Here is a 22,446-nt window from a genome sequence, read left to right as displayed (position 1 = left end):
GGACTCACATAAACATCAAGTGAACAGGTGGAAAAAGGCATTTCATGCAAATGGACACCAAAAGCGAGCAGGGGTAGCTATTACATCAGACAAAACAAACTTTAAAGCAACAGCAGTTAAAAGAGACAAAGACGGACATAATATAATGCTAAAAGGCCTTGTCCAACAGTAAAATATCACAATCCTAAACATATAGGCACCTAACACTGGAGGTCCCAAATTTACAAAACAATTACTACTAATAGACCTAAGAAATGAGATTAGACAGCAACACAGTAATAGTAGGGGACTTCAATACTCCACTGACAGCATTAGACAGGTCATCAAGACAGAAAGTCAACAAAGAAAGAATGTATTTAAACTATACCTTAGAACAAATAGACTTAACAGATATATACAGAATATTTCATCCAACAACCGCAGAATATACATTCTATTCAATAGCGCATGGAACTTTCTCCAAGATAGACCATATGATAGGCCATAAAATGAGCCTCAATAAATTTAAGATAATTGAAATCATGTCAAGCACTCTCTCAGACCACAGTACAATAAAACGGGAAATCAAGTCCAAAAGGAACCTTCAAAACCAGACAAATACATGGAAATTAAATAACGTGTTCCTGAATGAGCACTGGGTCAAAAATAAAATCAAGATGGAAATTAAAAAATTATTCAAACTGAACGACAATAATGACACAACCTACCAAAATCTCTGTAATATAGCAAATGCAGTGCTAAGAGAAAACTTAATAACCCTCAACACCTACATCAAAAAGACTGAAACAGCACAAACTGACACTCTAAGGTCACGCCACAAGAACTGGAGAAACAAGAAGAAACCAAACCCAACCCAGCAGAAGAAAGGAAATAACCACGATCAGAGAAGGACTAAATAAAATTGAAACAACAACAACAACAAAAAAATACAAAAGATGAATGAAACAAAAACCTGGTTCTTTGAAAAGATAAATAAAATTGATAGACCATTAGTAAGATCAACCAAGAAAAGAAGAGAGAAAATCCAAATAACCTCACTAAGAAACGAAACAGGAGATATTAAAACTGACACCACAGAAATACAAAAGATCATTCAAGGGTACTATGAACACCATTATGCACATAAAACTAGAAAACGTAGAAGAAATGGATGAATTTCTGGAAAAATACAACCCTCCTAGCTTAAATCAGGAAGAATTAGAGATCCTTAACAAGCCAGTAACAAGCAGCAAATTTGAAATGGTAATTAAAAAATTACTAAAAACAAGCCCAGGACCAGATGGATTAACAGCAGATTTCTACTAGACATTCAAAGAAGAATGGGTACGAATCCTTTTGACACTATTCCACAAGATAGAGAAAGAAGGAACCCTCCCTAATTCATTCTATGAAGCCAGCATCACCCTAATACCAAAACCAGAAAAAGACATAACCAAAAATGTAAACTACAGACCAGTATCTTTGATGAACATAGATGTTAAAATCCTTAACAAAATACTAGCTAACCGAATCCGACAACATAGCAAAAAGATAATCAACCATGATCAAGTGGGTTTCATACCAGGGATGCAGGGATGGTTTAACATACACAAGTCAATAAATGTGACATACCATATAAACAGAATTAAAAACAAAAATCACATATCTCAATAGATGCAAAAAAAATTCGACAAAATCCAGCATCCCTTTATTATTAAAACTCTCAGCAAAACTGGCATACAAGGGATACACCTCAATGTAATAAAAGCCATCTATGACAAACCCACAGCCAACATAATACTGAATAGGGAAAAGTTGAAAGCATTCCCTCTGAGAACTGAAACAGCACGAGGATGTCTGCTCTCACCACTCCTCTTCAACATAGTACCGGAAGTCCTAGCCAGAACAACCAGAGCAGAGAAATAAACAAACGGCATCCAAATCAAAAAAGTGGAAGTCAAACTGTCATTGTTTGCTGACGATACAATCATTTACCTTGGAAACCCTAAAGACTCCTTCAGAAAGCTCCTAGAACTGATAAAACAATTCAGCAAAGTTTTGGGTAAAAGATTAATGTCCACAAATCAGTAGCTCTTCTATATACCAATAGCAACCAAGCAGAGAATCAAATCAAGAACTCAACTCCTTTTACAATATCTGCAAAAAAAATAAAATAAAATACTTAAGAATTAACCAAGGAGTCAAAAGACCTCTACAAGGAAAACTACAAACACTGCTGAAAGAAATCACAGACGGCACAAATGAAAACGCATCCCATGCTCATGGATGGGTAGAATCAATACTGTGAAAATGACCACACTGTCAAAAGCTATGTATAAATTCAAGGCAATTCCCATCAAAATACCACCATCATTCTACACAGAATTAGAAAAAACAATTCTAAAATTCATATGGAACAAAAAAAAGCCCGCATAGCCAAAGCAAGACTAAGGAAAAAGAACAAATATGGAGGCATCACACTACCTCATTTCAAACTATACTATAAAGCCACAGTCACCAAAACAGCATAGTACTGATATAAAAATAGGCACATAGACCAATGGAACAGAACAGAGAACTCAGAAATAAACCCAAATACTTACAGCCAACTGCTCTTCAACAAAGCAAACAAAAACATAAAGGACACCCCTTTCAACAAATGGTGCTGGGATAACTGGCTAGTCACATGTAGGAGAATGAAGCAGGATCCTCATCTTTCACCTTATACAGAAATGAACTCAAGATGGATTAAGGACTAAAACCTAAGACCTGAAACTATAAAAATTCTCAAAGATAACAACAAAAAACCCTTCTAGTTATCGGCATAGGCAAGGATTTCATGACCAAGAGCCCAAAAGCAAATGTAATAAAAACAAAGACAAATAGCTGAGACCTAATTAAAGAGCTTTTGCATGGCAAAAGGAACAGTCAACAGTCAACAGAGTAAACAGACAACCCACAGAGTGGGAGAAAATCTTCACAATCTATACATCTGACAAAGGACTAATATCCAGAATCTACAACAAACTCTAACAAATCAGTAAGAAAAAGCAATCCCATCAAAAAGTGGGCTAAGTTCATGAATAGACAATCCTCAAAAAAAGATGTGCAAATGGCCAACAAACATATGAAGAAATGCTCAACATCACTAATGATTGGAGAAATGTAAATCAAAACCACAATGCGATACCACCTTACTCCTGCAAGAATGGCTATAATCAAAAATCAAAAAACAGCAGATGCTGGCATGGATGAGGTGATCAGGGAACACTTCTACACTGCTGGTGGGAATGTAAACTAGTACAGCCACTATAGAAAACAGTGCAGAGATTCCTTTAAGAACTAAAAGTAGAACTACCATTTGATCCAGGAATCCCACTACTAGGTATCTACCCAGAGGAAAAGTAGTCATTATTCGAAAAATATACTTGCACACACATGTTTATAGCAGCAAGATTCACAATAGCAAACTCATGGAACCAAACCAAATGCCCATCAATCAATGAGTGGATAAGGAAACTGTGATATATATGATGGACTACTACTTAGCCAAAAAAAGGAATGAATTAACAGCATCTGCAGTGACCTCAATGAAATTGGAGACTATTATTCTAATGAAGTAACTCAGGAATGGAAAATCAATACATTGTATGTTCTCATGGACATGTGGGAGCTAGGCTATGAGGAAGCAAAGGCATAAGAATGATACAACAGACTCTGGGGACTTGAGTTGAAGAGTGGGAAGGGGGCAAGGGATAAAAGACTACAAATACGGTGTAGTATTATACTGCTCAGGTGATGGGTGCACTAAAATCTCACAAATCACCACTAAAGAACTCACTCATGTAACCAAATATCACCTGTACCCCAATAAAATTAGGAAAAAAAATTAGTTATCATGCAAATACACTGCTAGAGTTTCTCTTTGTATGTTCATTGTTCATTTTTAGTGAACATTATAATACTATATAACGCTAACATTAAAGTAATACTTTTAATCTTTGGAGAAACATCTTTCTCCTTTAAATAAATTATTCTAAAACTTTAGTGCCTTAGGTGTGCTTTTACAAATACAGGGTAAAACTCTACCTGTAACAAAAGAAAAAATATATATGTAATACAAGTCAGTGTGAGGCCAAGTAACAGCTCACTTTGCTAGAAAAATAAAATCATATTAAGTTATCCAAAAGAGAAACAACTTGACTCTTGTCATAATTTTTATGGCAAGTTAAGTCAGATATACAAGTTTAACACTATTAAGTTCCTCTTACTTGTCTCATTATCTTATTTTCATGTATGAATATAAACATGTATATATAAAATGTGAGAAAAAAGTCAAAAAACACTTAAAAATTTCTCAATATCTACCATATTACATGCTGTGAATTTAAGACACACTTTTAACATGTACACTTTGATTAATTTGTCAATAATGTATTAGATATCTAATATGTATACAGCACTGTGTTAGGAGCAATAAGCAAAGATAAAAAAGACATGGATCCTACCCAAACAACCTTACAGTCTCGAAGACAGGTAGAATAAGTACATACTCTAACAGTGAAAACATAGGAAGTTATTATATATACATCTCTTACAAAACTACAAGTCTTGCAAATTTGGAAGAATACCACTTTTTTGGGGGATAGAATCTCGTTCTGTCACCCAGGCTGGAGTACAGTGGCATGATCTCGGCTCACAGCAACCTCTGCCTCCTGGGTTCAAGTGATTCTCATGCCTCAGCCTAGTAGCTGGCATTACAGATTTGTACCACCATGCCCAGCTAATTTTTGTATTTTTTTAGTAGAGGCAAGGTTTCGCCATGTTGGCCAGACTGGTCTCGAACTCCTGATCTCAGGTGATCCACCCACCTTGGCCTCCCAAAGTGCTGGGATTACAGGTTGAGCCACTGCACCCGGTCACTAAATTACTTTTAATCAGAGACAGACTAATATCAATTTAATGAAGGTAATTGAGCAGGGCCTTGAGAATCTGTAGAATGTGGGCATTAGAAGATGAGACAAAAGGACAATCCAAGAAAACACAGTAAGAATAAAAATTCAGACATATCAATTGTAAGAGGCACAATGGAGGAGGATCAGCAAGTAAATAAAGATAACTAGGACCAAAATATAAAAACACCTCATATAGTAAGTTGTTGGAACTTTATTCAGCATGTAATGGAAAGCTCTTGAAAGTACTTGATGAAGGAAAGGTTAATCTGAGATTAAATTAGAGTACTCAAGAAAGCTAAGCAGAAGATAATAAGCATCAGAACAAGATATAGTGGGGATAAAGACATAAAGATTAGGAAGTAATAATCACTAAAAGTGAATGGAACTAGAAGAGAACCATGTACAAAGTACCATGTCTATATGACTATAAGGGCAACAGAAATTATCAACAGAAACAGGAAATCAAAACAACAGGAAAGGAAGATGATAAATTTAACTGAGGACATGCTAAATCTAAGTTCATGATGAAACATCCAGGGGGGACAAAAAGCCAGAAACATAGGACACAAGCTGGGAAAATACTAATTTGATTTAGAGGGGAGAGGTACAGAGCTAATCATTAGATTCATGAGTACAGATGAATTCAAAATGTGAATGCTCAAACAGAAAAGCCAAGGATACCAGTGAAGGAATATTTACATTTAGGTTATAAGGAAGGAAGAAGAAGGCCAGGCATGGTGGCTCATACCTTTAATCCTATCACTTTGGGAGGCCAAAGTGGGAGGATCACTTGAGGCCAGGAGTTCAAGATCAACCTGGGCAACATGGTGAGAACCAGTCCCTACAAAAAATTGAAAAATTAACCAGGCATGAAAGTGCATATCTGTAGTCTCAACTACTTGGGAGGCTGAGGCGGGAGGATCACTTGATCCCAGGAGTTTGAGGCTGCAGTGGGCTATGATTGTTTCACTGTATTCTAGACTGCGTAACAGAGTGACTCCCTGTCTCTAAAAACAAAATTTAAAAAGTAAAAAAGGAAGGAAGAGGAGATGGAGAAATTAGAGACAATAGGATGTAGTATCATCTAAACCAAGACAAACCTTTGACAGAGTGGCAATGGTAGAAAAAAAAAAAAAGTGGTATGTTGCAGGAACTGAATAAAAGACCTTGAATTTGGCATCAGTAAACCTAACCTAAGATGCAAAGGGTTACAGACTGAACTGAAGGTGAAAAATCAGAGACCACAAAAGTAGACTATTTTTAAGAGGATGGGGGTTATTTTCATATTTCAACAAACGAACCTCAAGTGAAAAGAGAAAGTAACTGCAGTACATCAAGAACGCAGCTAGACCTAAATGGAGGCTATTCTTTGATTCTGAATAATGGAAAAAGTCAAGTATTTTCATGCAAAGTAGTAAAGCTGCCAATAGAGGATAATGTTGGAAATAAGGATAAAATCAAGTTTTATAATTTACAAAGTACTTTCACATAAATTATCTCAACAACTAAAGCTAAAGGAGGTTAAGTGACTTGTCTAAGTTCACATAGTATAATTTAATCCTGAAGTGCAAAGGTTCTGAAGATTGGTTGCTTCTGTTAAAAAACATTTTTAAGGCCAGGTGCAGTGGCTCATGCCTGTAATCCCAGTACTTTGGGGGGCCATGGCAGGTGGATCACCTGAGGTCAGGAGTTTGAGATCAGCCTGGCCAACATGACAAAACCCCATCTCTATTAAAAATACAAAAAAAATTAGCTGGGTTTGGTGGCCCGTGCCTGTAGACCTCGCTAGTCCGGAGGCTGAGGCAGGAGAACTGCTTGAACCTGGGAGGTGGTGGTCGCAGTGAGCCAAGATCGCACCATTGCACTCCAGCCTGGGTAACAGCAAGACATCATCTCAAAAAAAAAAAAAAAAAAAAAAAAAAAGGGCCAGGCGCGGTGGCTCACACCTGTAATCCCAGCACTTTGGGAGGCTGAGGTGGGTGAATCACGAGGTCAGGAGATCAAGACCATCCTGGCTAACACGGTGAAACCCTGTCTCTACTAAAAATACAAAAATAAAACTAGCCGGGTGTGATGGTGGGCACCTGTAGTCCCAGCTACTCGGGAGGCTGAGGTGGGAGAATGGCGTGAACCCAGGAGGTGGAGCTTGCAGTGAGCCAAGTTCGCACCACTGCACTCCAGCCTAAGCAACAGAGTGAGACTCCATCTCAAAAAAATATATATATATATATATATTTAAAATTTCAGCTCCACTGCTGTTAATCATTGATATGATTTGGATCTGTGTCCCCATCAAATCTCAGATTAAAAGTAATCCCCAGTATTGGAGGTTGGGCCAGGTGAGAGGTATTTGGATCATGGGGTGTTTGGATGATCCATGTTTGGATCACCCCCCTCATGATGAGTAAGTTCACATAAGATTTAGTTGTTTAAAAGTGTGTGGCCCCTCCCACTCTCTCTCTTACTCCCTTTCTCACCATGTGAAATGTGTGCCCCTACTTGACCTTTCACCATGAGTAAAAGCTCCCTGAGGCCTCCCCAGAAGGTGAGCAGATGCAGAAACCATGCTTCTTCCTGTACAGCCTGTAGAAGCATGAGCCAATTACATTTCTTTTCTTTATAAATTATCCAGTCTCAGGTATTTCTTTATAGCAATGCAAGAGCAGCCTAACACTATCATTCCGAACCCTACTTTTTTCAATCTTATAATAGGAACAACAATCCTTACATGTTGTTATGTGTGTCTAATGAGATAAGGTGCAGAAAATGCTAAGCCTAACTAATACACAGTTTAAAACAAAAAAGTTAGTTGATTCTCAGGATAAGAGCCAAGGTTTTCCAACTGCAAGTTCCAAATTCTCTCTTGTTCCACAAACTGCTGACAAAAGAAACAGGGTAAGTAATGAGGCAGATTTAAAAACAGAAGGGAGTATGAAATACTTAAACAATGGGAAGAGTCTCTAAAAAAAGGCAGGATACAACTTTCTCTGAGATATGCAGAAAGAATAATGCAAATGAAGATAAACATTGGTGAGGAGAAAAAGAAAGGTAAGAAAGATAAAGGAAATAGTTGATATTGCCAATCATCAGTGGAGAATTAAGATAAACTCTTAAGTTAAAAATGGGAGGCAGTGAATCCACAGACATCTGTCACCACCACCAGTCCTGTCCCTGAGCAAAGAATGAAAATAGCTTAACTGCACAGAAGAGAGAACTACAGGGATACCTGGTTTTATTGTACTTCGTTTTGCTGTGCTTCACAGATACTGCATTGTCTACAGTCAAAGGCTTGTGGTAATCCTATGTTGAGCAACTCTATTATAAATGTCATTTTCCCAACAATATGTGATCACTTTGTATCACTGTGTCCACATTTTGACAATTTTCACAATATTTCAAATGTTTTCACTGTAATTATATATGTTATGGTGATTTGTGATTAGTGATCTTTGATGTTAATATTGTAATTGTTCTGGGGTGTCATGAACCGCATCCATATAAAAGAGCAAACTTAACTGATAAACGTCATGTGTGTTCTAACTGCTACACTGATCAGCCTTTCTTCTCTCTCCTCCTCTACTTGGCCTTCCCTATTATCTGAGACAGAACAGGCCTAATAATAAAATTAGGCCAATTAATAACCCGAAAATGGCCTCTAAGTGTTCAAGTGAAAGAAATAATCACATACCTCTCACATTAAACAAAAAGTTAGAAATGATTAAGCTCAGAGAGGAAGACAATGTTGAAAGCCACAGCAGGTCAAGAGATTGGCCTTTTACCCCAAACAGCCAAGTTTTGATTGCAAAGAAAGTTTTTGAAGAAAATTAAAAGTGCTACTCCAGTGAACATATGAATAATAAGAAAGCTTAACAGCCTTATTGTTGATATGAAGGAAAGTTTGAGTGGTCTAGATAGAAGATCAAACCAACTGTAACATTACCTTAAGCCAAAGCCTAATCCAGAGTGAGGCCCTAACTCTCTTCAATTCTTTGAAGGCCGAACAGAGGTGAGGCAGTGGCAGAGGAAAAGTTTCAAGGTAGCAGAGGTTGGTTCATGTGGTTTAAGAAAAGAAGCCATCTCCATGACATAAAAGTGGAAGGTAAAGCAAGTGCTAATGTAGAAGCTGCAGTAAGTCATCCGGAAGATCTAGCCAAGATCACTGATGAAGTTGGCTACAGGAAACAAATTTTCAGTGGAGGTAAAACAGCCTTCTATTGAAAGAAGATATCATCTAGGACTTCCACAACTAGAGAGAAGTCAATGGGTGAATGCAGCTGGTAGCTTTAATGGAAACCATCACTTACTTATCATTCTGAAAATCCTTGGCCCTTAAGAATTATGCTAAATCTACTCTGCCTATGTTCTATAAATGGAACAACAAAGCCTGGATAACAGCACATCTGTTTACAGCATGATTTACTGAATATTTTAAGCCCACGGTTGAGACCTATTGCTCAGAAAAAAAAAAAAAAAAAAAAAGATTATTTTTAAAATATGCATGCTCACTGACAATGCCCGTAGTCACCCAAGAGCTCTGATGGAAATGAACAAGGAGATTAATGTTACTTTCACGTCTGCTAACACAACATCCATTCTGTAGCCCATGAATGAAGGAGACATTTAGATTTTCAATTCTTATTATTTAAGATACACATTTTGGAAGGCTATAGCTGCCATAGATAGTGATTCCTCTGATAAATGTAGGCAAATAAACTGAAAGCCTTCTGGAAAAAAATTCATCAGTTTAGATGCCACTACGAACATTCACGATTCATAGGAGAAAGTCAAAACGTCAATATTAACAGGAGTTTGGAAGATGATTCCAATCCCCAGGGACGACTTTGAGGGTTGAAGACTTCAGTGGAGAAAATAAATGAAGATGTGGTAAAAACAGCAAGAGAATGAGAATTAAAAGTGGATCAAACTTGAACACATGAGGAGTTGCTTCTTTTGGATCAGCAAAGAAAGTTTTGTGAGGTGGAATCTACTGCTGGTGAAGATGCTGTGAATATTGTGGAAATAACAAAGTATTTACAACATGTAAACTTAGTTGATAAAGCAGAGGCAGGGTTTAAGAGGACTGATTCCAATTTCAAAAGAATACCTTGCCACTAATTAATTCCATAACACCCTTCCCACCCTCTGGTAACCATCTTTCTGTTCTCTATGAGTTCAATTTTTAAAATTTTTTTTTTAGCTCCCACAAATAAGTTGGAACACGCAGTTTGTCTTTCTATGCCTGGCTTATTTCACTTAACACAATTACCTCCAGTTCCATCTATGTTGTTGCAAATGACAGGATCTCATTCTTTTTTTTGTGACTGAATAGTAGTACATTGTGTATATGTCCAACTGAAGTAGTATAGCATAATTTGCACAGAAACCAATTATCCAGTTGGGTTGGGAAAAACATATCCAGTTTATGCTGACTAAACTCTCAATGTTGGAAGAAATGAATTACCTCTAGATTGCTTCTCATTGCCTTCTCTTCTTCCAAATCTTTTCGCAGTTTTTCCAGTTCTTTCCTAAAAACAAAGTACTTATTATTGTTAAGTCTTTCGATTAAATAATTTATTTGAATGATGTTTACAGGCTTTTTGTTACCTAACCCACCAGTTCATGGGAAAATCCTTTTAAGGGCAATAGCAATGTTAATTAAGAAAAATGTAAGATTCTCTAGTTAGAATGGTTCAATACAACAGTTAAAAATTCAGCAAAACCAAGGCAAATCTATCTGAGATCAAGAAATCAAGCAAATTCAGAGCAGCTCATGAAGACAGAAATAATATCTAACCTTTAGAAGAAATTTTCTATATTCAGCTATCATACATTTTCCAGGTTGGAAACCTCAAAGCCCAAGTAATTTAGTAAAATGAATAGCAACATATCACAATACAAGGCAAGTTAACAGTTTATCTGATAAGATAACCTAGACTTTGAATTTCTCTATTTTTAAAAATTAAATAACACATTAAAATCTAAAAACCAAACAAATTAAAAACTCTAGCCAATAGTTTCTCCTCCTTAACTCATGTTTTCATCTTCCTGTGTTCCCTTCTAATCTTTCCATATAGTTGTTCTTTTTTCTATAGCTTTAAGTGAATATTCAATATTATATCTTTGCACAAATTTTAAACTATTTTCATGCTGCTGAAATTTTCATATTTATATGTGGTTTGGTATCCAAATATCCAGGTTTTTTGTTTGGCTGATTCATTATTCTGGAGACAGAAGGAGTGGGAGAAATCGCGGAATGAGACAGAAGGAATGGGAGGAATATGTTAGTATATCAAATTTCTAAATCAAAAGTATGGACATTTTCTGTCTCAACATATACTTGGAAAATTCTTGAGAATACTGTAGAAACAACAGCTTGAAAAAGTAAAAAAGAAAAAACTCATGAAGAAAAAATACATAAGGAAGGAATTTTAAAATTTTTTATGTAACGTTTCAAAACTAACTTCATAGCAATAATTTCTTAGTGATATCTAAGCTATAAAGATCTGCTATTATAAGAGTAAAACAAAAACCTCTGAACTCCAAGTCAACTAAAGAAATAAAATATGTACCTCTAATATCCCAAAAAGTGACCCTCTTTCCTTAATCCTATTTCCCTCTCTCTTCCATACAGAAAGTTTTATAGTATTTGTTATTATTCCTTTGTTGTTCTAATTTTGTCACATGCAAATGTATTCTTAAAATAATATACTTTCTGGTTTGGTATGCTTTCCAACTTTATATAAATGAAATACACTGATTGCGTGTATGCTTCTGACCTGCTCCCTCCTCTCAATATTTAGATTAATTCATATTGATGTTGAAATTTACTTTTATTGTTGTATGCTGTGTAGTATTTCTCTATTAATGTATCAACAGTGTTTATCCCTTCTCCTGCTGATGCAAGTTTTTTAGATATTAAAAAAAAAAAAAAAAAACCCTGCCATCCAGTTTCACTTTTCCAGAGAAACTGAAGATACTGAAAATAACCTTGGGAAAGACTTCTAAAATGTTTTATATTTTAAAACACACACACACACACACACACATATATATATATATATATATATATCTCAGAAATATTTTATCCGTTCTAGAGCTAATTTAAGAGCACTTATAGGCAATATGTATATGTAAAACAGTGCACAGTATAAAAAATATAAAACAACAAAATCCAATCAGGAGAGTTCTCTAACTGGTACATGAGTGGCAATTAATAAATATTTACTGGACAAGTAAACTTACAGCTTATAATGTGCATGTTGCAGAATCTACTAAAAGAATATTTCAAAACAGATAAAATGAAGGATTCCAAGAAATACCATCATGTATTGAATTATAAACTCTATATACGTAACATATAAAATATATAACATTTTTAAGTAGACATTCAAGATACAGTTTTTGTTTCTAAGAAATACCTGTAAAAGTGTTCTACAAACTCCAAATACCTTATACTGTTAATCTCAATATTGTTTTTAACAAGATTCCCAGGCCAACTTAAAATTGGAAAAGAAATGATAAAATCAGGCTCAGAGGTAACATGGCTGTAACTTTTATGTGTTTGATTTTTATTTTTTGTTCTTTTATACTTTTTATTTGGCCATAACTTTTATACTGTATTCCAAGAAATCTTTTTAGAAGGGAAGTTGAAGACAAGGTATGAGCACCCTCACTCTCAATTCAATTAGATTAGCTGCTTTTTTTAAAAATCTGTTTTACCTACTGGGCCTTTTGCAGAATTATGATTAAAATGTCAACAAGTTTTAAAATTCAAATACTAGTGGTTATAGAAAAGATCTTGGCCAGGTGCAGTGACTCACGCCTGTAATCCCAGCACTTTGGGAGGCCGATGCAGGCGGATCACAAGTTCACGAGATCGAGACCATCCTGGCTAACACGGTGAAACCCCGTCTCTACCAAAAATACAAAAAATTAGCCAGGCGTGGTGGTGGGTGCCTGTAGTCCCAGCTACTAGGGAGGCTGAGGCAGGAGAATGGCATGAACACGGGAGGCGCAGCCTGCAGTGAACCGAGATCGCGCCACTGCACTCCAGCCTGGGCAACACAGCGAGACTGTGTCTCATTAAAAAAAAAAATTAAAAAAAAAAAGATATCTAAACATAACATGGGTTTGAGTTCTAGCTCTGTCATTTAAGAACTGTGTGATCTTGGCTAAATAACTTTATCTCTATAAACTTTTATCTCTTCATTTAAAAAGCCAGAGGGGGAGCTCACCTATAATGGGTGATCTTGTAAATTTATTTTAGCTCTAAAAAGTCCCTAACTTTCAACTAGGGTATGTCTCAACATATACCACACCAAAAAATTTTCAGAGTTAAGGGAAGGGTTTTAGAGATCACCTATCCCAACACATTCATTTTATAAATGTCCAACTCAACCTCGCAGAAGCACTGATCAAATCCTCTGAAAACTAAGTTAACTATATGTATAGATACATAACCAGATCCAAAATACAGTATTTTTCCTAGTAGCTTAAAAACTAATCATATCTGACCAGAAGATTTCCAGCCTAAAATTATGGTTATGTATGTACGTTTTCCACAATCCAGCTACCAGAATAACTTCACCAATTTAACTTTTTTGCCGAAAAGAGAAAAGCACTGTTAATGAAAATTTCTTTGAAAATATATTTGCTTATACCAGAGACTTTTGTTTGAGACAGTCTTGGTTTTGTTGCCCAGGCTGGAGTGCAGTGGCATGTTCACAGCTTACTGCAGCCTTGACTTCCCAGGCTCAAGAGATCCTCCCACCTCAGCCTCTTGAGTAGCTAGGACTACAGGAATGTGCCACCAACCCTGGCTTTTTCTTTTTTTCTTTTTTTTTTTTTTTGCAAAAATGGGGTTTTGCCATGTTGTCCAGGCTGGTCTCGAACTCCTGGACTCAAGCAATCCTCCAACCTTGGTCTCCCAAAGTGCTGGAATTACAGGAGTGAACTACCACACCCAGCCACAGATTAGATTTTTACATAATATGGTTTGAAAAAAATTCTTTACGCATGGGTTAAGTAGTACTCATAGGAGAAAAGAAGGGCTACTTACCCGTGATCCTTTTTCAGTGCTTCTACAATGCACAACAATTCAATAATCTGGGCTCTAAGTTCATCCAGGGAATTTTTTTTCACATCATCTGTTTCTACTTTAGCTTTGATTTCTAATGGAGTCAGGAAAGCAGTTGTATTTGCTTTAGAAGCACTGGAAGGTGTTGAAAGGTACACAGATGGCTGAAAACACACAAAAAATTTTTTTTCTGACTTTAATATTATATTTAAGTTCAAAAGATTTTTACATCAAGAAGAAAAACAAGTACTTCAAGATAAATGGCAAATTTGGAAATTCAAAAGCAATTTGATGTTCACAACTGGAAAAATCGCCAGACAACTAAAGAATAAATTTATAATCATTAGTGGTTTTTGTAGGAAATGACAATTTCATTAACAGAAGAAAAAAGGAAAAAAGAAAAATCCATCAAATGCATATTATGGATGGTTCGCCTAGTGAAATAGGAGCAAGAACGTAACAACACTATAAAGGTATTATTTTTTCTTCCATATTCAATACTTACTGTTTGGAATGTCCAAAGAGCTTCACTTAAAAGTAATTGTGAACAATGTAATAGGTTCAAGGAGAGTCACTAAAATGAGTCCATAGCCTGACACCTCATAACTATTTCACTAAAAAAAAGCAAGTCACTTTAATAGAATTTCAACAGACTGCTGACAGCTGAGAGAATCAGACTAAGTATATTTAATAAATTGGAAACATTCTGACAAAAATGCCCTGAAATGAAATAGAGAAATAATTTGGGAGGAAACCTAAATGACCTTAAATGTGTGTCAGTTGTGGTGAAACTACGTTAAATAAAAATGGTAAAAATTTTGACAAGACATCTAACACATGTAACAGATGAAAGGATTCATGTACATACAGTATTCTGCCATTCATTCCAGTATACACTGAATGCTTAATTATTGTACTAAGCACCAAGCTAGGTAAATACTACACAAGTGTTCATTTCTGACCTTAAGAATATATGTTTAATGGAAAAATGAAATAGATGCAGAGATCTATGCCTTTAAAAATATGAAATATGTAATATTTATTTTATTAAAATGTAAGCTCTTTCAAAAGTATTTGCAGAAAATAGTCTGACAAAGCTAAATAACTCAATTTTTTAGCAGTAATTATTTCATTTCTTGGCAGGACAAATAGTTCTTCCTAAAGAATACCTTAAATTACCTATGTTTGATGTCCACAAAGAATCCCAGAAAGTTAACAAACCTTAACCCACAATGCACCTCACCTTTGGAGAATAGCATGCATCTTTTTTTAATTCAGATGGCTTTAGGTTGGCACTGTCTTCTTCTTTTGGTAACTTCAAGATTTTTTCGGGGCTGTGAGTTGGCTAAATGATTTTTTAGAAGTGAAGAGACATAACAGACCAAAGAAAAGAAAAGGTAGTAAGTCTTTGGATAATAAAACAAGTAACTTTTATGGATTTTTCAGCTGCTACTGTTGCTGATATCCCATTATCATTAATAGGATGCTACATACTTTCAAGCTGAATAATATATTTGCGTATCTTGAGGGCAAAAACAGCTTGCCTCTTAGCAGCAAGGATTTTCTCCATTTAGGCAATTTTAAAAGTACTATAGTGTTTAAGAGCTAATATATTAACATTACATTACCACCAGTACTCCAGGCAATGTAGAAAAAGCATACAAAGAAGTTAATACATTTAGACATGAGGATAAGTACTACAAAAACAATGAATATTTCACAACGATCATCAGAGAAATACAAATCAAAACTACAATGAGTTATTACCTCACCCCAATTAAAATGGTTTTTATCCAAAAGATAGGTAACAACAAATGCTGGCAAGGATATGGAGAAAGGGGGAACCCTCATACACTGCTGGGGAGAATGTAAATTAGTACAACTACTATGGAGAAAAATTTGCAAGTTCCTCAAAAAACTAAATATAGAGCTACCATCTGATCCAGCACTGCTAAGTATATACCAAGAAAAAGGAAATCTGTATATCAAAGGAATATCTGTATTCCCATGTTTATTGCAGCACTATTCACAAGAATATAGCCAAGAATTGGAATCAACCTAAGTGTCCATTAACAGACAAATGGATAAAGAAAATGTGGTACATATAGAAAATGGAATACTATTCAGTCACAAAAAAGAATGAGATCCTGTCATTTGCAACATGGATAGAACTGGAGGTCACTATTTTAAGTGAACTAAGCCTGGCACAGAAGAACAAACTTTGCATGTTCTCACTAAAAAAATTAAAACAATTGAACTCATGGAGACAGAGAACAGAAAGATGGTTACCAGAGGCTGGGAAGGGTGTTGGGTGGTGGTAGGAATAAGGGGAATGGTTAATGAGTACAAAAACTTGAGTAAGACCTATTATTTGGTAGCATAACAGGGTAACTACCAGTCAAAAATAATTTAATTGTACACTTAAAAATAACTAAGAAGACAATTTGGATTGTTTGTAACACAAAAGACAATTGCTTGATGTGATGGGATACTGCATTTACCCTGATATAATTATTATGCATTTCATGCCTGTATCAAAATATCTCACATAACTCATAAATATACACATCTATTATGTATCCACTGAAGTTAATTTTTAAAATTTAGAAAAAAGAAAAGAATAAAAAAAAACTGAACAATTCAGGGGAAAAATTTTTCTCAATCTTTCCTAAAGTGAGTATCTGCTGAATTTTAGTAACTGTTGTTGAAAGACAAATTAAACAGGTTCTTTCTTTGTCACCCTTTGACCCTGTGCTCTGTGGCTACAGCCTCATGATAATTTCCTTCTGATTCTGTAACCTTCCATTCCAGACCCTGTTGGAATGAACACAGCTGTCTCCCTCTATCTCCTTAAATACTAGCATTTGCCACTTAAGTATAACAGTTATCATCCCGATTGTTAAACTTAGGTAGAGCTACAAATCCTCTATCTTCAAATGGACTCTGCATTTGCTAAATCTACTGTAGTTTAAGACAATTAGGTGAACTCACAGAATGTCCACCATTGAAACGGCCTGGCAATCTTCTTCCAGGCATCTTTGGTCTATTTGCAGTGAGATGAAGCAAGTTTTCTGAGGAAGCTATGTCATCAAAATTTACAACATCTAGAAAACAAAAATAAACATTATTTACTAAGAGAATTGTACCTTTTTAAAGGTAAAAAATAATGTTTCAGTTTTTGGACAAACTATAAATTAAAAAGAGTATCACTACTTTGAAGAATTCACAAATTGACCTGTGCTTTTCATATGCATTTGGAAAACAACACTCGCCCTTAAAAGAAAAAAAAAATCCTCTTTACCTGATACATTTATATAGTATATGACTTTATTAACACTATAAAGGTTGTTTCCAGTAGAGACCTAGACCTCAACAAAAAGCTCTTAGTGAAAAATCTGTATCATAAAATGTAGTAGCATAAAAAACTCATCAAGTTCCTAACAAAGATCTACTTCTTAAACTCATAATAAATTACAAGATCTCAGAAAATCAGCATGTAAAATTGTTTTGAACTTCAAGAAGTAGAATATTCGAATGTTAAGAATTAAACTTTATCTGGTACCCTGCCACTTTCGATTTGTGTTTCTCAATATAAAGCAAAAGCATGATTTAATGTACCTTTATGTGTATATGTATATGCACAGTATTAGGTGGGACTCAAACTGTTTATAGTTCACTGCACCTTTGCTTAGACATTATCATGTTTAGCAATCATAAGATGGCTTCAAATCTAAGGCAAATCAGATTCCAAAAAAAAAAAAAAAAAAGCTACATGGATTACCAACTTACTTCCTCATCATCAAAGGCGGGCAGACCTTTGACCCGGTAACTTGGGTTTCAGGACAAATCTACTCTAAAACAATGATATATAATACTTTGCCTTTTTCTAGATGATTCAGAAGTCTTGCTAAAGGAAATGTCTTTAACTCTGAAGCCCAGATATCTATATATGAATCAAGAACCCAAAAGGTAAACTACTACAGATACTTCCATTTTCAATATAACCTTCCTTTAACTCAGATTCCAAACTCAGGATATTAACCACAGCCAAAATTTTCTACCTAATAGTAGATTCCTTTGGTCTAATCGTCCAGATCTGCATTACTTCTTCACATTACCATCTGCCTAGGTGTTTATAATACTTTCTATCAGATATGTATATGTTCTAACTCAGTTATTTGTTTCTTTAAAAAGATATAGATACTCATCACTGCCCACAAAATTTATTCATCAACTTTACTTATTTAGAGAATGTTTTTAAGGGATGGAGGACACAAAGGTAAGGCAGAAAAAGAGGCATCACTGTTTGGTAATATGCATTTTATAACAATTAGAAGAATTGGCTGATAACTTAATTTTTTCTATCAATTTCTTTGTGTGTTCTCACTTGTATCAACTTACTAAGCTGATTCATTAAAACAGATACTCTAATATGCCTGATTTAATATTTGTTTTGAGTCTTTAGATAATTGTAAGTAATCATGAAATATAACAAACCATAATAATAAATGACAATGAAAAATGCATTACATAATGTGAAGGTTGAATTTAAATGTATGTTTAAATGTCATGTTATTTGTAAATATCATAAAGAAAGCAATCAGTATTCTTAAAAGATGTTAAAATATGTTGTAGTTTGAAGGGTGAAAATTGCTTTTACACTGATGTGTGCATTAACAATCCACAAAAAAAAAACCTTAACAAGTACAATCCAATCATTTCAGCCTATAGAGATTATTTTCAAATGCATATTTAAGCAACTTGCAGAAAGAAAAATAAACAGAAAAACACAGGAAAAGACAAAGAAAAATGAAACTGAAAGGGTAAATAAAACATAGATTTACAAAATTATACACCATGCTCGTGTAAAATGTCTTCTGTATGTCCAGTTTTGAACTACGACACCAAGACAAGTAACTTTACTATTCTAAAACTCTCTCAGGTTCTCCATTTAAGCCATTGGGCTAGTAAAAAGGAACAGTGCACATTTTGGACTCATGACTTATCTAAATGCTTATAAATTTACCTAAGAGGGATAACAATGGATTTACGCTGTACACATGGCATAACAGGCATGACAATCATTTGGCTTTTGCAATCACATCTGTCACTCTGCCAGCCACTTACAATCTGCATGTTGCTAGGAACACATAAAATTTTTAAAAATCAAAGTGAAATATCCAATTTGGAGAGAAAATAAACTGATTTTTATGGTTGCCAATTTTCTTCAAAAAAAATTATCAAAAGAATATTTTAAACGAATCAGGAAACTTTTCCAAAATGAATTTCATTTTCTCTAAAAATGGAAAACCAAAAGGGTTAGAATAAATAGACAGACAGACAAGTACACTTTCAGTAAAATTACAAAGAAAAATCAATGTGCACCACCTATTTATATTGAAAATACTATTTTGATTGCTTTATAAACTTTCATCTTACCAAAATGGAGAAGGGTAGAATAATTTCCTGACACGTAAGAAGGGAAACATGGCAAACAGGCTAGGAAACAAAATCTGGAAAGAAAAGTCAAGGATAGGAATGTCTAGAAAAAAGACTAAATCAAAATAATTATTTTACAAAACAGGAAAAAAGAACAGCTGTAGAATGAATAAAACCATTTCAATGTTTGGCATATAACTATTTGCAGGTTATCTAACTTACACAAGATGTGTATTAGATTTTAGGTTTATTCCTTTGTCTTTCAAAGGGAAAAATTAATATTAGTATTGATTTCAATATGCATTAAGCTAGAAAGTCCTGTTTTATTACTCACTGAACACCAAGACAGCTTCCAAAAGGATGGCTTAGTGCTTTAAGAGGCCAGAGTAATAAATCAGCATGTTACACCTCATAATGTAGTTATAACTAAAATTAAATCAACTTTTAGTCAAATTTTAGTCTTTAGCCCACAGTAGAAATTACAATGATGAAAATCAATTTTAATTCTATGGTATCAAAGAAGAAAAATATGTTAAATATTACTTTAAAATATCTCACTATAAAAATATGACTCAATACTATCTTTAAAATATTTCATACATAAATAAAAATTCACTAATGCCTTATATGATACTTACAAGTCTTTAATATGGCATGATCAAGGAAACTATTAGAAACCAATTTTTTTTTAATTCTAGTTTAGATATAGGCTGACTTTTTATAGTATATGCTACTCAACAGGTACCTACTAGAAAAATTCCACCATAAATTATTTCCAGAAGAAATGAGTAAATATTGGAAAAGAAATTTTTAAAAAATAGATCAACTATCAAATAAACCAGAAGAAAAAGAAATGTGTTTCCTTATTCAACAATGAATGCTACCATCAAATATGTTTCTTTAAAATTGCTTTTTTTTGGTTTGTTTTTGAGACAGGGTCTCACTTTATCATGCAGGCTGGAAGGCAACGGCATGATCAAGGCTCACTACAACCTCCAACTCTCAGCCTCAAGCAATCCTCTCACCTCAGCCTCCCTCCCTAGTAGCTGGGACTACAGGGGTGTGCCATCATGCCCAGCTTTTTTTTTTTTTTTTTTCTGTAGAGACACGGTCTCACTATGTTACCCAGGCTAGTCTCGCTATATTGCCCAGGCTAGTCTCTAACTCCTGGACACAAGCAATCTTCCTGCTTTGGCCTCCTAAAGTGCTGTGATCACAGGCATAAAATTGCCTTTTAATCATAGAAAATCTTACCACAGAAAAACCACCAAAAGATAAAAATACTACACTGTAAGGAAACTTCATCAGTTGGGCTTTCTTAATGTAATAGCCATGTTACTATAAAATTTTCTATCTTATATTTTAAAACTAAGTTGAAGATAATTTTATTTTACAGATAATACAATTTTAGAAATACATGGACCACAAAAGCTTTACTATTAATTAGTAGTGGTACTGAGATTTCCCTTAAACCAATTTGAGGAAGTGTTTGTAACAGAGAAAAAAAAAATTGTAAGCATAGTTTTTAACAGCTCTGATATTTATAAAACTACATGATCTATGATAATATATATGAAGAAACTAAAAAGTTATGTCATGTCATTAAAAAAAAGAGAAAATCTGAGTGTTCTGGATATGTCTTTCTTACATGTACAAAAGTCAGAGTCTGTATTTATATACATAGTTTATATATACACATAAATGTTTACATATGACTTTACAAATAAGAAAATCGTATCTGAGAATAGAGTCAGGGATTTATATCCTTTATAGATTAGAACAAAAACAAAATGGGATGGGTTTAATTAACAATGGAGGAGGCAGGAAAGAAGGAAAATAACATTTGTAATAACTTCCATGTCAGGTACTCCAGTAGACATATACATGTACTGAATTGCTCCATTGTTAGTTAAGGGAAAAAACATTAGGAAACTTTCTATCAGCAATCAACTAATAAATAAAACCCCTTTTGTTAACAGCAAAGTCAGTGTACTTTCTATTATTTCACCTCAAATTATTATGGTACATAATAATGAAATTTTCAATATGTTTTTCATGTATGTTTTCAATTTTCTAAAACATATTAAAAAGGCTAGATTCACATATTATATTTGAGGCTGTAATTGAGTCAAAATACTTTTTTTAAGTATTAACATCACAGAAGAGACAGAACACTTTTATATTACTAATACTAGGAATATATGATAGTCTAACTTAAAAAGGTAGCAGGAATCTCTGATCCATCAATTATGCCTTTTATCTTAGAATGCAACTGTGCCTAAAACACTACTGAGGATATAAAACTTGCTCAGTAAATAATCTGATACTTAACATGAACTAAATTCCCAGCATTTGTATTTTCTGAACTTTACAGGGCCTAAGTGTAGTACACCAAGGGTAGTACAATTAAGTGGAAGGAATAAAGAAGAGCAGCCTGAAAGTAGCTGTTAGTTTTCTGACTTGGCTAAGTCTCAGCATCTCTAGATTATTTCCTTATTTATTTGAAGAAAAGAAGAAATCAGAAATAAGATGTTTTCACACCCTGTTCCACAAAGTCTCTGTTTACTATATGGGGAGTAAATAACAGCTATGTATAAAAGATAGAAATAGGGCCCCCCAAACCAAGTAAAAACAGAACTTTCCAATCATCAATAGTTTGAAATTATTACACATATTATTTTTACTAGAAATATGGCAGTGTGTTGTGACTCTATACAGAGAAAGTTTTGAAAAAAAGAAAATGTTGTAATTTACCTAAATTTTAAAAAAATTCCATTACCTTGATGTAAACTAAATAAAACATTCAAGATGAATACAAAGCCACAGATGCAGATTCCAGATGTTACTCCTTCAATTCCCAAAGGGAGTCCGTCAACATTTAAAGACTTGTGTGATAAAGATCCCACAAATTTGTGAAAATTAAAAATACAGTTGCAATAATTTATTTCCAGAGTTAAAATTGGCTAAATAATCTGCTTTTCTTCAACTATAACTTAC

The 22,446-nt window shown here is 34.4% G+C and overlaps 1 protein-coding gene across 2 annotated transcripts in view; it reads right to left on the bottom strand.

Moving 5' to 3' along the window:
• Positions 1-22,446, bottom strand: part of CD2AP (CD2 associated protein) — a 156,626-nt gene that overhangs the window by 6,929 nt on the left and 127,251 nt on the right. For both annotated transcript variants that reach the window (XM_033217393.1, XM_033217395.1), the window contains exons 14-17: positions 17,002-17,114; positions 15,254-15,355; positions 13,993-14,174; positions 10,396-10,459 (exon numbers count right to left, since the gene is read on the bottom strand). In XM_033217393.1, the coding sequence (XP_033073284.1) occupies positions 10,396-10,459; positions 13,993-14,174; positions 15,254-15,355; positions 17,002-17,114 (461 nt within the window). The remainder of the gene's footprint in view (positions 1-10,395; positions 10,460-13,992; positions 14,175-15,253; positions 15,356-17,001; positions 17,115-22,446) is intronic.

The sequence above is a fragment of the Trachypithecus francoisi genome, unplaced genomic scaffold (assembly GCF_009764315.1).
Source record: "Trachypithecus francoisi isolate TF-2019V2 unplaced genomic scaffold, Tfra_2.0 Lachesis_group10, whole genome shotgun sequence".
NCBI lineage: Eukaryota > Metazoa > Chordata > Mammalia > Primates > Cercopithecidae > Trachypithecus > Trachypithecus francoisi.
This window is presented reverse-complemented; position numbering and strand designations above follow the sequence as displayed.